At 41.1% G+C, this 21,303-nt stretch overlaps 1 protein-coding gene and 1 long non-coding RNA gene across 2 annotated transcripts in view; both read left to right on the top strand.

The window, feature by feature from the left end:
- The first annotated feature begins 6,550 nt into the window (after positions 1 to 6,550).
- LOC113975147 lies at positions 6,551 to 9,584 on the top strand. Its single transcript, XR_003536763.1, has 3 exons — positions 6,551 to 6,672; positions 7,178 to 7,838; positions 9,451 to 9,584. It is a non-coding gene; the product is annotated as an uncharacterized LOC113975147 (long non-coding RNA).
- Positions 9,585 to 13,163: 3,579 nt separating this feature from the next.
- Positions 13,164 to 21,303, top strand: part of IL15 (interleukin 15) — a 31,232-nt gene continuing 23,092 nt past the window's right edge. Inside the window, 3 exon segments of the mRNA XM_027698890.1 lie at positions 13,164 to 13,260; positions 18,301 to 18,398; positions 18,401 to 18,430. Of these exon segments, the coding sequence (XP_027554691.1) occupies positions 18,351 to 18,398; positions 18,401 to 18,430 (78 nt within the window). The 5' untranslated portion in view covers positions 13,164 to 13,260; positions 18,301 to 18,350.

The raw sequence follows: 21,303 nt of genomic DNA, 5'->3' as shown, positions 1-21,303 counted from the left end.
GGTGACAAGAAAACCAGCTTTTCTCTTTCTCAGCTGAGGAAGTAATTGTTTTTAAATTATCAGATGTAATACATTAATGTTTCTAGCACTGTTAAAACCTCAAGTTATACTACCTGTCCCTCAGCAATCACACAGGGGCCATTTAGGATCCTAAGCAACCTTGAGAAATTTACTGATTTCATATATTCACCCTGCTTCTGGGAAATGTACAAATTAGCAAAACCCCATTATTTTAAGATAAACTTCCTACTTCAGCCAGAGCACACAGGATTTTATTTGAAGTTGCTGAATATCACTATTGCTAACTGGGGTGACTGACAATAAAAAAGGCCTCCAAGACCTTGTGGTTTAGGAATATTATGAGTTTGCAACATCACCAATTTCAATTCACTTTTTCATATGTTCAGTGCAAAGACTTAGCCAAAGATGAAATGATCTCCTGCTCCTCTGGGAGCAAGAGATCCAGAAGACTGTTTTTATCAGATTCTTAGGTCTAAGCTTCTTGAAAGTAGGTTAGAATTGATTTCATACAGTCATACCCATCAATGAAACAGGTGAAGCATGTAATTTTATGGACCACCTGCATGTAATATAAATCTTGGAAATCACAGAGTCTCCACTGGTATAAATACATGGAAGAGTTTGCAAGAAAGTGTTATATCAGCAGGAACTCAATTCTATCCCTCCCCTAAGCCACACAATGCTGATTTTAAAGACAGGAAACTACATTGGGAGCTGCACAAGATAGATGCTCTCTGGTAAATTCAGTGGGAGTCACTTAAGAAGGAATCCCGTAGTTAAATAAAGCAAGTGACAAGATGTTGCTAGTAACAAAGGTACCTGGGAAGTGACAAGAAATGTCACTAGTTTTTCATATCTGAGATCTTGGAGATATTTTATTAGCCTTTCTCAGGTGACATCAAGTCCACTGTCCTTCTGGAGCATGCCTACACTGACTGCATGTCCATGTCTTGCAAGTTCACTACTCGGTATCTTCATTACACAGGTTTTACAGACTAGCATTACTTTCTGTAGTTGCACTCTCACAAACTGAAATCTCTTTGAGGCAATGTATTTTCCTGAGTTTGAACTTGATTTGCTTATTAAACACATACATGAAGCCTAATGGCCCCATACCATTCTTATTTGCTGTGTCCCCTAGAGTCTGACTCCCTTTCATAGCACTCAAGTCTCAACTCTGTTCCAGTGAAAAAACATCTGTCGATTAAAGTTTACTCTATGTGATTTTTATTTATATTTCAAATATTTCTAGATGCTTATCTTTGGTTATATTTAACAAAGTACCGTGCAAGTAGCTTCTGGAATCACACAAAAAAAGGCAAAGCTAGCAACAATGGGTGCTCTGAGTCTCAACTCTTCAGGGATGTTTTTTTACAAAAAGCTGCACTTTTTTCTCCTACGTTTTCAATTCTGCAAAGCGTTGAATAATCTTTTGAGCACCTTTCATCTTTTATCTTCATGCACTCAAACTTTGATCCAACCATTCTAACAAAAGATTTTGGCTTATTGTATTTCCCCAGTTTGGACAATATTGCAGCGGCAATTTAAAGGACTGCTGCTGCTTTACCCCCTGCACTAGGACACAGTCCAGAAGTTTGTCTTTGGTGTTTCTCTATTTTGAACAATCTTGAGCAGATTTCAAAACCCCATTGAGGAGTAACAAGAACAACAAGCCATATATCAGGGATAGCTAGACATGCCAACATTAGGAAACACGGCATCTGCAAGCCAACCCCATTTTGGACCTTGATATAGACAATTCATGGAAACTGCTCACTAGACAAGTAGAGTTCACTGGCCTGATACTGGAGAGCCTGTCTATAAACACTTTGATTGTTTTGGTGGTACATGAAGTACACATGGATAAATAATCAGAGAAACAGAGTGGACTGCAAATGCGCTGGACATTTCTTCTGTTACATGCCACTGCATGATTTCCTACAAGGAATTTCAGTCACTTAGTCTAGGCAGTCATGAGGCAGAGGATAGAAGAATTCAGAGTGAGTAGTGGAGGTCAAAAATGGGGAATCTCTATTCTTATGCATGTTGAACACTTCTGTGTCCCACGAGGCACCAGCAAAAGCAATGGCACACCATTCAGGGGAAGCTGCTGCTTCTGAGTAACAGGTGCTCTGGGGAAAGGTAAGAAATAACAAATGGGAAAAATTGCTGGTCTGAGGACAATAAGCTATCAAAAAACCCAGGACTGAAATGAAAAATGGCCAGTTATTGAGCGTAAATTTCAAACCACCATCTTTTCATCAACTAATCAAAATTTTGCCAACTCCCGGAGCATCCATCCTTTCTGTACATAGTATGCCACATATTAAGATTCCCTACAGAAAGCACATCGATTTTTTCATGTAAAGGAGTGATATTGCAGAGTGATGTGGGAGTTTAATATTCCACAAGTGTCACAATATATGAAAAGGCTCTTTATATACCCTAGAAGCCTGAAAGCAATGTGAAAAAACTAAAGAAAACTTTGCGTTTGGTATGACTCCTAATTTAAACTACTTGGAGAAAGACATTGTCTTCCTTTTAGCTAAACACAGTATGTTCTGCAGAGCCTCTTAAATTTTAAGTGTGTGGAATACGTTCTGTCCACGTGGTAGCTAAGTGTTTTGTTTTCTCTATTTATACAGAAATTACTTTCCACTAATTGTTTTATACTTTTGTCACAATAGCTCTGAGCATTAAAGAGACCGGTTGTATTACAGCGTAATGAAACTACAAAACAGTTGTATCAGATGAGAAATTTGATAAATATGTCATGGTTATTGTATTTTAGTATTAAAGAGAAAAAACAGGAAAATAATCTTGATGGAATGCACGTCGTTACTCAGTTGTGTTCTTTCCTCTTTCATCTCTCATTTGCATGTTATTTCTTTCTAGTAAGACTTATTTTCATTGTCATATGTGTTAGGATCTAATTCTCCTGAAAGCTTTGACTACAAGTGGCAAAGTGAGCCACAAAGCAGTCTGTTAACCTCAGAGAGGATTGTCTACATGGACTGAGACTGAGAGATCTTGATAAAATGTTTTAACAAATAGTTAGCTTTGAGGAAAGAAATCCACCCCCCTCCCCCAAGGATTCAGTTTCATTATTATGATGTAAAATTTTGTTTCTTCAACTCACTGTTCTGAAATTTCTCTTGAGAAACACATGGAAAATCCTTATGTAGTAAAAAAATAACGGACTGACATAAGTTTTGAATGCTGTGCTTTAAACTGAAGGAAGGCACTGCTTTCAGGGGAGGATCTTGAGCTAGGGATCCTGGTTGGAGGCAGTTAAACTCTCAAAAGGCTTTTCCCAGCCCTGCTACTTGGCTGTGCTCTGTTCAGCTTGTCCAACTTAACAGTGAAATGGGCCTCATTCCCCAAGGCATGTCACTGGCCTCCAGCTACCCAGTTTGGAAAGTGTCCAATCACCCGAGATCCAGCAGCACAGCACCTAATTTCAAAGAGGCACTTGAGCAGAGAACTATTCCTACTGGAACTATCTCAGGATATAAATTAGGATTAGATTCAGTAGCAGTTTTGTGGATTTGGCTTGTAGGTCTCTACCTCAGAGACCACTGAGAGAGCATAGACCGCAAGGGCTTTGTGGTCTGGCCACTCCACTCAGGGTTGATTAGACAGAGAGAAATAACACAAGTATATTTTGAGAGAATCGCTGTAGTGAAGACATTCCTTCTGGGATGTTAGGCAGCTTTTTCATTCATATAATTATTTTATGTATAGGATTTTCCTATCATGCAATTTAAAGAGAAATACTCTTAGGAGAACTTTTAGGCTGCAATACTGCAAATATTTTGCCTAAATACCGTAGTGTTTGTTCAAAAGGTGCTAGACAAAACACTTAGGATTATATGTTTCTCACATGACTCCAACTAAGAGCTGCACACTTCTCTGTGTTAACTTCTTTCACAGATTCAGAAACATACTTCTACTCATTTTATGCATTAAATGCCTTCCCTTTGTTTTGTTTTTGCTAAGTTAGCAGTTGATATGCTTTTGCTTGGAAACACTATCTCTTTAAATAGGAATAGCTCATTCTTAATGGCAATAGTTGATAAATTACAACATGCCAGAAATATTGTGCATGCTTCTGAAAGGCAGAATATTAATGTCTCTCCAGATGTGTCTAGAAATTAAATAGTAGATTTGCAAAGTCAGTTTTTAATAAGCAATCTGAAGAGTCTGTAATTTAGGAAACAGTATAATTTAGTATGAAAAAAAAGGAGACAGATTATAATGCTATACCAGCCATGAAGCAAAAGTTGCCTGGATTTTCAGGAGGCACACATTCCCCCTTAGTAACATGTTTAGTATATTACATGTTCTATTGCAGCAACAACTCCTCCGTTGAAGTAATTCACTCTTGAATATTGGTTTTTGTGTAGTTACAGCCCTGGTGCAGGACAGTTCCCAAATTCAAATAAGCATATGATTTGCTGAAGATGACAATTTCCAGAAATGCACCTTACCATATATCAAAGACAGATTTATATAAGACCCTTATCATATAAGTCCCTCTCTGTCCCCTCCTGCTCAGTAGTAAGACACTAAGCTGCTGGCCACTAGAATCAAGGCTCACCTTTGCTGAACATGGAGGAATAATGGTAAATGCTGGGGGGATGACTGGGATGTGACTTCTCAGAGGCAGAAGACTGTGTCCCCAGAGCTGGCTCCTCTGGATGCCACACCGGGAAAGAAGGGAGCCAAAGCTGTACGTCCTTATCAGCTCTTTACATCCACTCTGTCACCTAGAGGGAGAAAACAACAGATCTTTCATTTTCCTGTGCAGAAATTCGTGGGGTTGATAATTGAGGGTGTAGTAGTTCAGCCCTGCAGGCATAAATTTGAAGACAGAAGGAACACTATAATAAAAAAAAAATACTCAGGAAGAGATACATTTCAAATTGCAATTACTGTCTTCCCCATCTGCCTGTATATTTGGGTTCAGGTTCTTTAAAAATTTTGAAATTCATTTAAAGAAAATTAAAATCATTACGCTTATTAGAGCATAATGCCTTATCAGAGCTGACGACTTATCAACTTTTTTTTTAATAAAGGACTAATACTGAGACAGTAGGTGAGAAGAGCGTAGTGCAGTCCCATCGTTTAACATTCAAAAATTTAGCAAAAAAGTTGGCTCTGAGCTGAGTTGGATGGGGACATCCTAAAGGGATCTGTGTTTGCTAGAACCACTGTTTTTTCGTATACATGCTCACATCACATATAGCGCTCTGGAAAGGCCGCCTTTCCTCTCATTTCTTCACTCTTGCTCGTGTGGCAATACTTCCTCTCCTGGTGTTCAAATGTTGCTTCATATCAGGATGGTCATGTTTGAATTTTCAGTTATCCCGTTTTATTTTCAAAATTACAGTCATGCATCTGTTTTCACTTTACTGTTTGCATTCATTTTCTTTGTCACTGCATTTAAAACACTAAATTACAATTTAGTTGCTCTTTAGAGAGAGTAATTGCCAATATCTTGCCAAACAGCTTGTGTCCACTATAAATGAAACTTGCATAAATTAGAAAGGGTCATTTTGATTGTAAGAGAATATGAGAGTAATTTATGCTATAAATAAGCACCTTGATGTGGCTAGTAGCATTTAGATGACTATAAAATGTCCCTTGTGTAATTAGGGAACACATTTTTGTCTAATTAAGAAAATGAACAAGAATTATATTTTGAGGGAGTGCAGGTGGTATTGCCACCCTATTGCAATGTAATGCATACTGACGCTTGCATTACTTTTATATACAACTACTGTAATGTTTAGGAACAGTTTTTATATTAAGCTAGCAATCGATAGATTTTAACTTCAGAAATGCCAGCAAAACCCAGCTCTTAAAGAAAGATCACACTAAGAGAGATGGTTTAAAAAAAAATCCACCCTATATACAGTGATTCCATTTTGCTGTGTTCAAAGGGAACTGTTTGGAAAGTGATTTAAAAAAAAAATAAGTAATTCATTCCCTTCTCTCACATAATATAATTTATTAATACCTAAAGCTTCGTGTGCTTTCTTTTGGCTGTTTGCTTATAAATTTGTCCCAGTTTAGAAAAATCTGTCAACTTATAGGTTAGCAAAGGTATCACATCAAAAAGCAAAAACAAATGGAAAACACTCCAGTTTTAAACAGTGACAAATATGAGAGACTTTGGGGTACAAGTCCAAATACGTAAAACTCACATGTATGCTTGAAATCATTTACTCTCATTCTTTGAGCTGGAGTGAGCTGAAGAAACAGAGATGTTTATGACCACTTTTGTTTGAAAAAAAGTGCTCTTATAATAGGACAGTCAATAAATGAATATGTTCCTTTGCTTTAAATATTTCTCCAGGGAGGTGTTTTTTCCTGCCATGCTGGTACCTCCTTTTCACTTGCATTTTTGTAGTCTGTCACAGCAAGAATTCCAGCCAAGTCTATACTTTTATTTTCGCTTTCATATCCAGCTTTCTATCAGCTGCCAGTTGAAGCACATAACACCTCTCATATGTGCATAACTGCTTAAAAAGGGACATTCTCACCCTGCACTGATGCAGAGTATAAGGAGCGCGAGTAGCTGCTTTTCTGGAGGCACAGATACAGAGTCATGTGAGAGAGCCAAGAGTCCCTGGAGAGCATGAAATTGTGAGTTCTGCTTTTTTTTCCTTGTCTTATGTTAAATGCTGGAAGGTTCTTTGCAGTGGTCGTGATTGTCAACCTGATTCCACAGAAGAGCTAGTCAGCATGGTTGCATTTAATTTTGATGCCTCCTCTGTGCTATGGATGCTGGACCTGAAAGTTGGACCATAGGATGCAGTTCACTGGGAAATGGCAGCAAGTTGCCCCCTGTAATGAATTTGTCATGCAGCCATCTAAAACTACTCTCTGGAAATGTTCAGTTCCAGTCCTTGTTTCTCTCACTTGTATGACAGCTATTGAAGACAGAGAAGTCTTATTTAGCTTCACAAATAGATTTTCTGAATCTGGCTTTAATAGACCATGACAGCACAGTGAACTAACTGGTATTGTAGTGTTCCTGAAAAAACGTTATTTCACTGAGAAACAAGAAGGAAACGCCCAACCCTAGAAACTCATCTCTTTTTCAGTAAGGAGACAGAGCCATTTCTAAAACCTTGTCATTTTGCTGCAGAATATTTTTACCACCTCACAGTGCGACATGCACAGAATAACAACCAGTGTCCAGAATGACACAGATGAGGACATAAAGAAGATTGCACAGAGATTAAGTACTATTTTCACTGTTGCCTCTAAAGTGCATGAACCTTACATAGGTAAGCGACGGTTCCTGGAAACCTGACAGTCCTCCTGATGAGCTGTTGAGACTCGTCTTCAAGACATTAAAGTTTATCTCAAACTAGAAAAGTTTTTCATGATGCTGATCCTGTCTAAGCAGGACTTGGGGATTACAGCTGCCTGTCATAATCACCTGGGATTTAGTGCCTGTCATTATCACAGGCACTAAACCCCCACTTTTCTTAACAGTTAAAATCCACAACTTCTGAGTTCAGTACAATTTTCAGATTATATTTTTTAGCTCATTTATTAGGATCCTCTTCTGCTGTCACCTGGGCCGCTGACACCTCTCTGCTCTGGTGTTCCACGGCAAGCCAGACGCTGTACCTTTGGGAGAAGCTCTTTTCTGTCCTCACAACCCACTTCCGCGCCTTCCTGGCACTGCCCTGAAAGGTCACTTCTCTTTCCCTCCTGTGGTGGCTGCCCCAGTAAAACACTGTTCGGGTTGCAGATATGAGGAGTGGTCACGGCATAAAGCTACAGTGTTCGCTTCCAAGGTAAGCAACTCTTCCTAGTCCTGCTCAGGAGAATACACTTAAGCTGCAAGCAGGGAAGGGACTGTGCAGCAACAGGAGCACAAACCATAAACTCTCTTCCCTGTAAGGAATGATATGAGGGAGCTGCACAAACGTTACTGCTTGGGACAGCAAACAGCGAGCTGCCTTTCGTGTTTGTCAGTCACTTGCCTGCCTTCTAAATCACAGGCATATGTATTTCCCCACCGGGTGTTTTTTGGGGGAGGGGGGTGGGGGTTTCCAAGTTTGAAAATTGCTCAGAAATGGCAGCAGGAATTCCCTACTATCTACTCTTTGTCATAGGAATAATTTCCGCCTTATGTTAGGTACAAATATAGTACTATATTATTATATAACAACTGAAAGTAAAACAGAACGGAGGAGGGGGTGGAGCATTTGTTGCTGTCACTAGTGCAAGCCTTATCCTAACTTCTCTGTCAACTTGCTGCCCAGCATAACGAGACTTGTGAGTACTTCACAACTTTTCACATCCTCTTGTTTTTCTTTCTTGCTTCATCGTATTAAAAAGGTGAGGGAACTCATACAGTTTAACTTCCAATTATTTAATGTTTTTTGTAAATTGTCTTATAAGATTTGTTATAAATATAGAAGACATAGTTTTATTGTATTTAATCTTGTTTTTGCCTGGCACCTGTTTCTCTGTTTCTGCTGTGTGAGAGACATCAACAAGTACAGAGAACTGGTGCTAGCCCATGAAAATTTGTCATTGTTTGCTAACGGATTCACACAGCAAAAATGACAAAACAAAGCTACTGATGTGAGCCTAGTTAACATAGCAAGGACAGAGACAAAAAGCTGGGAGGAAAGTTATTTACATCTTAGTGTATACACTTGAAAGAGCATTAAATGCAGGCAGGAAACTGAAAATCAGCAGTCAGGTGGAATCCTACTGAAAGCAATGACTCCGAGATCCTGTAGATGATAGCAGAGTAATAGGGAGGTTTTAGCCGGTAGTAAACAAGAGTAAACAAATGCACTTAAGGAGGCTTGTGAAAAATACCACTTTCTGTCTAATCATAGAATCATAGATTCATTTAGGTTGGAAAAGAGGGGAAAGATGTGTGGGACAGAAACTTGTCAAGTATTGTATTGTCTAAACCTGCAAGATTATATCTGTAAAAGCCAATAATAAGAAGTTCTCCTTCCTGTGCACAACCCCTACCTCGTGATTCCTTCTGCATACAGCAGGTATATTTGTGTTGCTTACTTTTAAGAGAGTCTGGTACTGCAGAACAAACTCCTGTTTATAATTATCACAGCATGGTTTGCTATACTTTCCAAATAGTCAATAGTGCAGCATTTCCTTTGTCTGTTTGGATTGTATTTATTTCTACTTACAGTTACCAATTTATTTGACGTGTACCAGTTAAAAGGAAATCTATCATTTGTTTAATTTATCTTGGAAGGAGATAATTATAGATCAATATAGGATAAACAAAAAATATTTATAGACCAGTAGAGGTATCGAATATCATTCTGTGAGTGTCTACTGGACTGTTCTAAACTTTGAGAACATGTAATATGACTTTATAGCCATTTCACAAACATGAACAACAAAGGTCTGCCTTGGCAGTTCTTTGGAGTGTAACACTGAGAGAGCGAGCAGCCCCGGTGCCGGCAGGACCCGCAGCACATCGCTGCCGTGCAACGGGGGGGGTTCCTGGGCTGGGGGAACCTCGGGGCGAGCCGAGAGAGGCGCCAGGAGCTGCAGACGGCGCGACAGCGGCTGGCGGGACCTGGGAGCCAGACGGCCAAGCCCCTCACACGTATAAAAATCCCTGAGGGGAAGGGAGTGACCAGGACACTGTCCCGGAGGGCGCGGCACTCGCATCGACGGGAGCGCGGGGCGGGCGCGCCAGCGCGGCCAGCCCGGCCGGGGAGGGCTGGGATCCACCCGGCAGAGCCGCGGTGGGAATATGCTGTGCCCGGCTCCAGGTACAGGGGCGACTCCGCTTGGTGCCAGAGATCCCGGAGGACGCGAGTAGGCTCGTCTGTGTGACCGGCCCAGCTCCCCCGGTGAACGGAACGATAAGGAGGATGATGATCCGTCTAGCTTGGGGATGCCGCTGAGGTTAAGTCAACTCCTGTGCCTGTGCCAAAACTGCTTCCATAAAGAAAAAAAAAAGGAAAGACAGGTTGATGTCATAGACGATCCCTTCTGAAGGGAACAGAAACCCCCATATCTGATTAGACCTGCTGCTTCAGGAAGTCTGCTTCCTTCCTGGGGCCTGGATTAAAGATGTGGAGTGTTTGGTACAGCCTTCCAATTATTATCCGTTACTGTTTTTTCAGTTGCAATGGAAAGTCCAAAGGCAATAAAAAATATTTCAGGGCCTTGGGACGACTGTTAAGGGATCTGGAACATAAGTGGTGTTCTCCTCTATCCTTCCAATTGCAGGGAATAATAAGAGAAGAAGTGGGATGAGCCAGCAGACCAATACCTGGCTCTTGAGCCTAATGACACCACCAGAATTTAGGAGTTTTGATCATCATTTGGTCTACAGAACACTGGACCTGATGGCAATAGATGGGGTACACCTGACTCAAAGGAGGAAAAGGATCTTCACGCAGGAGTTAGGAGAGCTCATTGCAACAACTTTAAACTAGACTTGAAGGGGGGAAAGGGGTAAAACCAGGCTTACTAGAAGAAAACCTGGGGGTGGCACGCCAGTTTTTTAGTTACTATGTACTGGTGAATTCCTTCTGTCTGCCATTGGAGGTAGGGAATGGAGATCCACATGGAAGCAAAGACACAAGGGTTATTAATGCGTTCAAAACCATGGAAGTGCCTGAGAATGGTCATGTAGGAATTAGGGCTTCTCCCCCCAAAAAGGTGGTGGGATCAACAACTCAACTGAACTGCCTCTGCATCAATGCACACAGCATGAGCAACAAACAGGAGGTTATGCAGGAAGAAAATTAAAAGGACCAGAGTCCAACCAAAACTTTACCTGGCTACTGCTATAAATGACACTAGAAAGTGTTTTTATGAATGCATCAGCAGCAAAAGAAAGGCTAAGGAGGCCCCTCCATCCTTTGTTGGATGCAGGGAGAAACATAGAGGGGATGGGCCCCTTCCAGCCAGGCTGGAAGCTCTGGGTGGTGCTGGGTTCTGCTTGTGAATTGTTCTCCTCTCTTGTACACTCTGTTATTAATGTTCTTGTTGTTCCTTTTCTTATCTCATTGCCGTTTCTAGTAAGTTGTTCTTATCTCAATCCATGATCTTTACCTTTTGGGCCTCCAATTCTCCCCTCCATCCCGCTGCAGGGGGGCTGGGGAGTGGGATGGGGAGTGGGACAGGGAGTGAGCGAGCAGTGCGTGGAGTGTTTCAGTGGGAACACTAAATTGGGAAATACCCTTCCTAAATGATGACAAGGGAGAAATACTCTGATAATTTGAAGGAGAAATACTCTGATGTATTTAATGCCTTTTTTGCCTCAGTCTTTAATAGTAAGACCAGTTGTTCTCTGGGTACCCAAGCCCCTGAACTGGAAGACAAAGCCAGGGAGCAGAATGGAGCCCCCATAATCCAAGGGGAAATGGTCAGCTACCTGCTACACCACGTAGACATGCACAAGTCTACAGGGCTGATGGGATCCACCCAGGGTTACTGAGGGAGCTGGTGGAAGTGCTCATCAAACCACTTTCCATCATTTATCAGCAGCCCTGGCTAACTGAGAAGGTCCCAGTTGACTGCTTATCAAATGTGACATCCATCTACACAAAGGGTCGAGAGGAGGATCCAGAGAACTACTACAGGCCTGTCAGACTGACCAAGCTGCTGGAGGAGGTCATGGAGCAGATTATCTTGAGTTCTATTCCATGGCAAGTACAGAACAACCAGGTGATCAGGCCCAGTCAGCATGGGTATAAGGCAAGTTCTGATTGTCTTACCTGATCCCCCTCCACAACATTCTTCTGGAGAAACTAGCTGGTCATGGTGTACGTCAGCCAAGCCCAAAGAGTGGTGGTGAATGGAGTTAAATCCAGCTGGTGGCCTGTTGCAAGTGGTGTTCCCCAGGGCTCAGTGTTGGTGCCAACCCTGTTTAGTAACTTTACTAATGATCTGAATGAGGGGATCAAGAGCACTCTCAGCCAGTTTGTGGACGACAACAAGTTGGGTAGGAGTGCTGGCCTCCTGGAGAGTAGGAAGACCATGCAGAGAGATCTGGACAAGCTGGATCGAGGGGCCGAAGTCAACTGTATGAATTTCAACAATGCCAAGTGCCGAAGTGTGACCACATGCAAAGCCACAGACTTGGGAAAGAGGGGCTGGCAACCTGCCTGCCTGGAGGTGTTGGTCAACAGCCGGATGAACATGAGCCAGCAGTGTGCCCAGGTGGCCAAGAAGGCTGAATGGCATCCTGGCCTGGATCAGAAATAGTGTGGCCAGTAGGGCCAGGGCAGCGGTTGTCCCACTGCACTCGGCAATGGTAAGGGTGCATTTCAAATCCTGTGTTCAGTTTTGAGCCCCTTGCTTCAAGAAAGACATTGAGATGCTGGAGTGTTTCCAGGGAAGGACAACAGACCTGGTGAAGGGTCTGGAGCACAAGTCTGATGAGAAGCAGATGAGGGAGCTGTGGTTGTATAGCATTAAGAAAGGAGGCTCAGGGGAGACCTTATTGCTGTCTACGACTACCTGAAAGGAGGTTGTAGTGAGTGTCCATTTTTTTCCTTAAGTAACAAGTGACAAGACAAGATAAAATAGCCTCAAGTTGTGCCAGGGGAGGTTTAGAATGCATATTATGAATAATTTCTTCACTGAAAGGATGGTCAAGCATTGGAGCAAGCTGTCCTGGGAAGTGATAGTCACCAACCCTGAAGATATTTGAAAGACATGTAGCTGTGGTGCTCAGGTTAATGGCTGGACCCAATGATCTTAAAGGTCTTTTCCAACCTAAACAATTCTGATACCTTGCTGTCATTATGAATGTTTGAATACTACAGTCAGATCTGTTCTAAGGCTTCTTAGAAGTTCACTGAAAATAGAGAGGGATCCTAGGGGCCAGAGGTACAGGCTGATGTGAAGTAATTGTGCAGTGTAGATAATACAATGCTAGATTTTTTCTTAAGAGCAGTGCCTTTCAGGCCATGGACAGTAATACATTTGACAGAAACCTTCAAATGTTAGGTTCAGGGTTCTGTCAGGCAAATGTTTCCCTCTTCTGTGCTCGGGGAGTTCTGCTTGCTGCAGCCAGCACAACAGAGAGAAAGGCAATCTGGAACAGCCCACTGTGAGACATGCTGTTCTATCAGAGTAACATGGTTTGTGATGTAAAGATCACTGTTCTACAGGACACCACAGTGTTGCTGCTTGCAGGGATCAGTAAAGCACAACAGCCCAAACTCAGTTGTTGGAACAAACTTGTTGGTCTGCACAAAAGTACGGATTTTATTCCTCTTGTTTTTCACGTGACACAGTCTTGTTGCTACGTTCTCTATTTCATCACTGCACCATCACCAGGAGCTAAACCCCAGGACAGTAATACCCATGCATTTCTGTTTTTTTATGAGGTCTTTCTGTGCACATAAAAACTTGTAATGGAAGATAGTGAGTTTAATAACTTTAAAGTTGTTTTTACCACAGGACTGTAATTCACTGCCAATTTTCATTATTATAATACATTTCCAATTCTCTACACCAAATTATAGTGTGTTAGGCAAAGCAAGAACAACACAAACATGTCCATTTGCTTGTATGCACGCTAAAATATTTCTAATTTTCAAGAGCATTTCAAAAATAATTGCTCAGAAATGGAGGGAGGAAAACCCTACTATCCATTACTTATTATCAGCTACTTATTTCTCAGAGAAACGTGTATGAAGCCAAATCATATCTCTCTGAACAGTTTCCCAGTTTAAAGACATTCTTCCCACTCAACTCAGGTTTCTGATTCCCATTTTACATGTTTTGATGGGACAGAAATTCACTCCAGGAATGAATGCTAACATATTAACAAACATACTGATAGAGTTTGTGTCTACAAAGTGCAAACTCTAGTAGGTAGCACTGTTAATAGGTCCTCATGGGAACACATGCTCAAAACTCCTTTTTGAGCAGAAGTTTAATGGGGTAGGACAATGTTGGAGGTCCCTGGTACCTACACAGACAGATTATTCTTTCAAAGACAAAAGGATTTTCTATCATTAACCCCAGGTCAACTTACCTTCTCACTGCTTCTGTGCCAAACACTGAACCTTAGCTGCTTGTGCCACCTCAAAGGTTCCTGCACACCGAAGGTTCCTCTGCTCTTGCTGGGCCAGTGCTGTTCCCAAGAAGGGTGCTCTGATCCCACGCTCAGAATGAACCTGAAGGAAGGACTAGAAGAGAGACATATTATTCAAGCTCACTCTACTGTATCAGTGTAAACAGAGATCCCACTTGGCCTGGGCTGAGTGCCACCTTTGGATTAATATGCTGCATAACCCTCTGAGAAGTCTAGTCTGGGATTTTCTCCACATCCTTTAACTGATCTGGGGCCTGTTCTCCATCATCCATCAGGATTTATGGGCAGCCTGGGCTAGATTTTTATATCATGATGAGAACACAAAGAATTCAGGCACCTTGGCAACTAATAAAAGCTTTCTGTCTCTCATTCATAAATTAATGTTCTAGTGTAAAATAAGGAGACTGATTCCTTTTTAGCTAAGAAGTTAGTGAACAGTAGCAGAAATATTGGGAAGCCAGCAGGAGACGTACTATATAATTAAACTGTTGTCCTTGATGATAAGTTATTATTAGCAGACAGCAAGATATATGCATCACTACAAACCATCTTATAGTACTTTGTGCTATAACAGATGAGGTATATCCTTAGAGGCAGCATAGGGTGATCATTCAGACATTGTTGTCATTATAGCTGCTATAAATTACAACTTAACAGTTTAATAGTTTACCAATTGACTCTAGTGTCAATGATTAAAAATTCTTTATCAAAAAAATGGTTGGTTTGTTTTTTTTCCCACCAATGAACTGTTTTTAAAAGCCTGTTTTATAAAAATAAATACATGTAGACAAGAAAGGTTGTACTCTTACACCAAAGTTGCTAAACCAGCCCACCCATGACTAGAATTTATCAAATGTATTAGGATGTGTTTTTGTAAATAAAAATACAGGAGAAAAATATTTACTGGCTGTAATTTATTTTCGAGTAGACAGATCACTGTTTTCTAAACTACTAGCCAGAAATAGTTCCCACTGCACCTTTTCCTGGCTGCAGTCTCTGCCAGAAGGCTGTGAATATCAAGTGCTTGGTAATTGCCTTCCCTAGAATTTAAGCCATAAATAAGGACAAGTGGAAAATTTTATTGTGTCTGCAGGAGAAAGGACTTGGGTTCATTGATGGTGTCACGTCACCGTCTGTCACAGATTCTGTTTGTGCAGACACAAATTTGACAATGCAGTTGTTGAGCTAAGGATCTTATAAACCACTCATGCAGTAGAAGACCCATTTTTTGTAAAGAAATAACAGCAGTGACAAGGTTTTACTCCACATAACTTAAATAAAATTTTAACTGCGAATATGTAGTTAACATATTATTAACATTGGTTCCTGTTGGTTGGTAAGCAACATGATAGAAAGTTAGGCCTGAGCTCTGTGGCCTCTTTTGATGCAGCATTGGCTAATTAAGAATTATGGCACTTCTACCAGTGGTGCCTGCATGTATCTCTGGCAAGTGACAGTGTCATTGTCTGTCTTCCTGTAAGGGAAAGTAGGAACCTTAACTGCCCTTCAGAACTAAGGAGAGGTTTTGCAGGGATGTGGAAATCTAGGTACCCGCAGATGGTTACCACTGCCAACCTACATCTAAGAACAAAAGATGTCAACGTGAGCACACTTATTCAAAAGTAACAAATTATATCTGTTTGTGTAAGCCATACAGTCATGTAGCCTCAGGTTGAATGTCATTTTAACCTCAGGTTGAATGTTGTGAAAATGACAGACACGTAACAGGCACACCTGTTAAAACCAAGGGTTTGTAGTGTGATTGTAAGAACATGGAAATGAAGAGTCAGAGTAGCTCTCACAGACTCATCCACTGTAACCTGTGGCAGAAAAACAAGGAGTATAGTTTGGTTCACTTGCAGTGTATTTTGGTAATGGTATAGTTGGTAGAGTTTTTCTTTATGCTGCTTCTTAGCAGGGTGAATAGGTCAAATGGTGTTTCATATTCCTGAGGTTTGATTAATTCTGATACTACATGGTCAATTGTACTCAGGGCTGTCACGTGCACCATTGAGGCTGGGCAGCAGAGAGGATGGGAAGGAAGGTGGCAATGGGAGCCCACCTGGGGTTGCACTGGGTCCTGTTCTCAGCCTGGGGATTCCAAAGATAAACCTGTTCTCCAGTGTCCAACACTGAATGCTGGTAGTGGCCAAAGTTATCAGACTGGGGTTCCCATATGCTGCCTCACTGCTTATAGCATTTCTTGTAGGAGGGAACTCAGAAAGTGATTGTTGCTTGTGACAAATCTGTATTAAGGAGCTTACCCAAATCACAGGGAGATGGTGAGATGAAGGCAGGGACAGGACTCTTTTCCTCAGGGCAGCATCCAGCTGTCTTTGTCAGTGAACCCCTGTTTTCTTTCTGTGAGCTCCTTTTTCCTTTTCTACACATCTTCCTTCTTCAAACAAGGACATTTATACAGGTTTGGGTTTTTTTTTCTTCCGGGAGCTTGGTCCATTCAGTGAACACAACCCATTTGGTTCATAAATCCTGTAAGAGAAAAAGGAAATCATTACATCATACTGTGATTAAAGATTTAATATCTTTTTAAAATTATGCATTCATGGGAAGGCAGTGAGCACAGGATTGAGTTTCAGGTTCTTGAGTAGAATATGCTTTAGTGTTCATAAATCCTTCTACTTCTGCTACATTCAGCCTTTCCCACTTCCTTTCACCTCCACCATGTCTTAATTCTTTGCTGTGCTCTCCATCCTGTCATACTACTCGAATTCCACTGCTGTGCACCAGCAGCATCACTGATTTCTGTTCCTCGCCCTTTACCATTACACATACAAAGAGTTCCACTTGCTTTGGAAGCTCTGAGATGGAATATGTTCTCGTCAGTGAAGAGACTGTTGGAGACCACCTACACAGTGCCAACAAATCTCTTCTGCAATTATGTAAATCAGCTAAGCCACTCACGACTTGACTAAGTTTATGCCAGTTTTCTAGACTGCCAAGCTTGAACACACTACTAAAAAGCACAGCTTTAATTAAATACTTGTAAACATTTTCTTTATACCAAAGAAATGCATATTTTCTGCTAATTTGCTTTTGGAAATGACTGAACTACTCTTAAAGGGACTTAAAAGAAAACCACAAGCCTGAGTAAGTAATTTAGTGTAGGAAATTGCAGCTCTAAAAAGTTCATCTTGACCAAAATAAAGGTAACTGAAACTAAGCCTTATTGTTTGATACCCAGATGCAGATGACCCTAACAAAACTGGAGGAAATAGTGCCTTTACACATATAGAAACAGGACTGTGTTCTCAGCCCATATCTTTGAAATTCTCAGTGTTTAATTTAATTTTTGAAGAAAATGTTTATGCAATCTCACATGTGTGTGTGTTTGCATATTTCTGCCTCTGTCCTCCATCACATATTTTTTTTAATTCAAGACCTATTTCTATTGTATAGTTTACACTGGAAAAGGCATCTACAGGACCCTTCTTCCAGCCTCTCACCTAAAGCAGGGCTAACTTCAACATTACAGCAGATTGCTCCAGGCTTGGTTGATTTCTCAACACCTCTGAGGGTGGAGCTTCTACAGCTTCTGTTGGCAGCCTCCTTCACAAATTTATTTTCTTGCATATTATGCAGGGACTGCTTTTATAAAAAATACTGATATAATGTCCAAATAAACTGTTCTGTCAACATGTTTTCATTTTCTGCTGTATGTCTTCAAGGTCTTGCTATGAGTACAAACCAGTTACTTGAACAAAAATTTTCTTGTTTCTCCAACCCCAACACTTGCAAGATTTGAAAGCGAATCAAATCAGGAAAAAAAATTAATAAAAGCGAAGGGAAACATTCCAATTTTTTGGAACCATTCCACAGGTTTTATTGTGTCATCCGTAGAACAGTAATAAAGAGGGGAATGAGCTGGCAAGACAGTCACCATGATTGTTATAAGAAGTCACAAAAAATTGTCCTTTGCTGACAATATTCATTTTCCAGGGGGAACCCCTCTTATACTGCAGCATTCAAAAATCAGATTCTATTATCTAAGTAAAAATAACCCTTTTAAAAAATTTGTGTCTTGTGTTTTTCATTGATTTAGAAGATGTAAAGGCAACTTGCAGAAGTTACTTGTGAAATCTCAGCAGCTTCCTGCTTTGAATGAACTTAAAGGTGGGCTGAAAGCCACTCAGAAATCTATTGCAACACTGTATGTACTTTTTTTTTCCCATGTCTAGGTCCCACAATGTAATTTCCTGATCCAGATTCTATGCTTCTCTTCTGAGTAATGATCCAGCAGGCAGGATGCTGGGGATGGCACGGCCAATACAAAACTCTGCTGGAGCACTGAGCAGGCTGGAGACTCAGGTAGGTGTCACTTAAACAACGTGGTATTTTAGGAAATTTCAGCAAAGCTTTTCATGTTATTTTGCAACCCAACAAGAAAACCAGGTAACAGAGCAAATTTAAGGCTTGGAAAACTTTCCAGTATTTTAGATAATTTTCTGCTTTGGTTTTTCCGCTCCTTGTTGTTCACTTATACCAGAATTACATAGTAAATCAGTTTGGTTTTATTCACATTTGTATTTTTCACAGTTAATTTGTGGCACAGCAAGTTCTAGCAGACTCATGCTTGGACCTAATGACTTTGTCTGACTGATCTTTCACAAATTGAGGCCAAAACCCTTTACCCACAAGGGTGTTTAATACAGGAGGAAAATCCTTGCAAGTGTCCAGCCTCGTTAGCACTCTTCAGAGCTCCCCAACACATCTTCTTGAAGTTTTATGTATCAGTTTCATTTCCAGAAGGCAGTGTGGCCAGGTGACCTTGTTATAGCCCCAAAGACATTAGCATATGGTGGTGTTCCAAAACAGGTTCTGCAAGAGGCTTCCGTGCACAGAGTCGAGGTATTTGATTTATTTACAGTTCTGCACAGAAATGGGGGCTGGGTGGCAAATCCACAACTGTCAAAACTTTTCTCTAATTATACATTTTATCTAACAAAGGCAATAATATTCCTGGGCTACAAGTTACATAGTTCTCTTGCTAATTACTATTCTATAACTCCCCTCACTTCTTATGCTAATTAGACTGCATGCTCAGTCTTTCTCTTGTTTTGAGTTGGTGGGTCACTTGAGTTAGTGGTCATGATCTCCCCCTAATAGAACTAAGTTTTACCCGTTTGGAGCTCATTTCAGCTCAGTTGCCAAGTGGGCTTTTTTAGTTTCTTCCTGATCTTGGGAGTTCTGCCTTGTGGCCCATAAGTTCTGCATTCTTTGTGTCCACTATCAGTAGTGCATCCTTCCCCCCAAGATCACCGAAGCATGTCCAGCCCTAAACTTTAACAAGGCAATTCTACAAACAGGTAACTTATCTTTTCAACATTAGGGCATTGATGACACCTGGTAACCCCCTGCCTGCACTGGAAGGCTGCTCCTTACCTTCCTCCAGGTCAGCAGTGAGACCCGTTGCTGAGGGACCTGGCAGTCTGAGATAGGATTCACCCATTTCCAAACACTTGATTGTCCCATGACAGCCAGCAGGACAGAGGGCTGCTTGCATGGTACCTTGCCATGAAGGAAAAAACAGTGCAGCAGGGCGCCAAAGCAGGCAGGCACCGTGCTTTGCCTCCATGATGCCTCCACAGCCTCATCCCGCCTGGCCTTCCCTGCCAATATGCTCCAATGTGGATGAATAGGTCCCTGTGCAAAGCCGGTCTGCCTTAATATAAGGGAAAAGCGAAGTTGTTGCTTAGGACAGATTGTATTCTATTTACAGTGAATTTTGATCAAAGTTTCTTTAGCTTCTTCACTCCTAAGGGTGTATTTGCTGATAATTGAAAATAGAGCTCATCCTTTCCGCTGGCTTTCCAGCTGCTTTTCTGCAGAAGTCATGGAACCAATTAATCAGCTCAAAACTCAGTTAGCCCTTGATTACCCAATAGCCAGAGGGATTATATCAGACTCTTAGTTTTTATTAAAAGAAAGAAATATATAGACCTCCTGATTATGAAGAAAAATTCGGAACTCCAGTCCCACCAATGCAGCCTATGGAAAGTTGGGAGGATTGAAGCAGAGGGCAGCAGTTTATGGCACAGATGAAGAATACAGCCCGTATTGAGAGAGTCAGTTGTCATAAGATTTGTTTCTTGTTTCTATTCAATTCCTTACCATTTTGTTGTTTGTACTCTGTTGTGAGAGTGGGGTAAAACACAAAAGATCACTATAAGGAAATCATATTAATTTCTGCTTGTTGTTGGCTTCAGGTGTCTGCGAGTACTGTGGCCTAGAGAGCTGCACGGACCTACTTGTCACAGGCCTTGTTATAGTGTTCCCACTTCTACATATCCTTCTTTCTGACCTATGCTTCTACCATCTTCTGCATTATATTCTGTCTCTCCACACTGAACTATAACTCCCCGAACCTTTGTCCCTGTATTTTCAGCCTTCTGCCCGTGTTCTCATATAGAGAGGCAGGTCCTGGCACTTCTCAGATGGCACTGAAGATGTTAAATGTGATATTTGTTAATGGCAGAGCAGGTCATGAGTCACTGTCTTGAGCAGGTAAAAGTTACTGCCTGCCAGTTCTTGCACAGTGATTGCCTGTAGCACACGTGAGTCAAGTTAAGGTTATCTACACTTCTAAGCTTGTAAAAAAATCAAATGCGTCTCAAGTCTCTATTTATGCTGAGCATTTCAAACACAAATACAGCCAGTGTTGTTTTGACTTCAGTATTTCCCCAACTGCTCTTAAAGAGTATAAAAAGGCATTACTCGTGTAGCAAGATGCCGACACAGGATTGTGTGGCTATCTCAGTAAGCAAGCTTACTTTGCCCCCTGGTCATACTAATGTTGCTTCTGTTATGACTTATCTATTTGAACACCTTCATCCTTCATGATAACTTAAAAGTCATGTCTTCTGGAAGCAATTCTGTTTGCTTCCAAAGCTAGTGAACATTTTTAAGTACAATTCTACCGCTACCCCTTTTAAAGGTTTATGCAAGTTTATTCATCTGGTATTTTTACTGTTAGTTTATCATCTCTTAAATTAGTCATTTTATGCTGTTTCTCTTATTTATATACAGTGAATGATGTTGCTATGAACGTGCAAACAAAAAGACAACATCCTTCCCAATAAAGCTTAGTATCTAAAAACTGGTGTAACCTATAGCCAGGTGTAACATCTAGGTGTAACATCTATGTTGTGCCTCTCAAGAGAATAAAAAAATGCAGATAAGTT

This window comes from Neopelma chrysocephalum, unplaced genomic scaffold (genome assembly GCF_003984885.1).
Source record: "Neopelma chrysocephalum unplaced genomic scaffold, ASM398488v2 Primary Assembly neopelma1_133, whole genome shotgun sequence".
NCBI lineage: Eukaryota > Metazoa > Chordata > Aves > Passeriformes > Pipridae > Neopelma > Neopelma chrysocephalum.
This window is presented reverse-complemented; position numbering and strand designations above follow the sequence as displayed.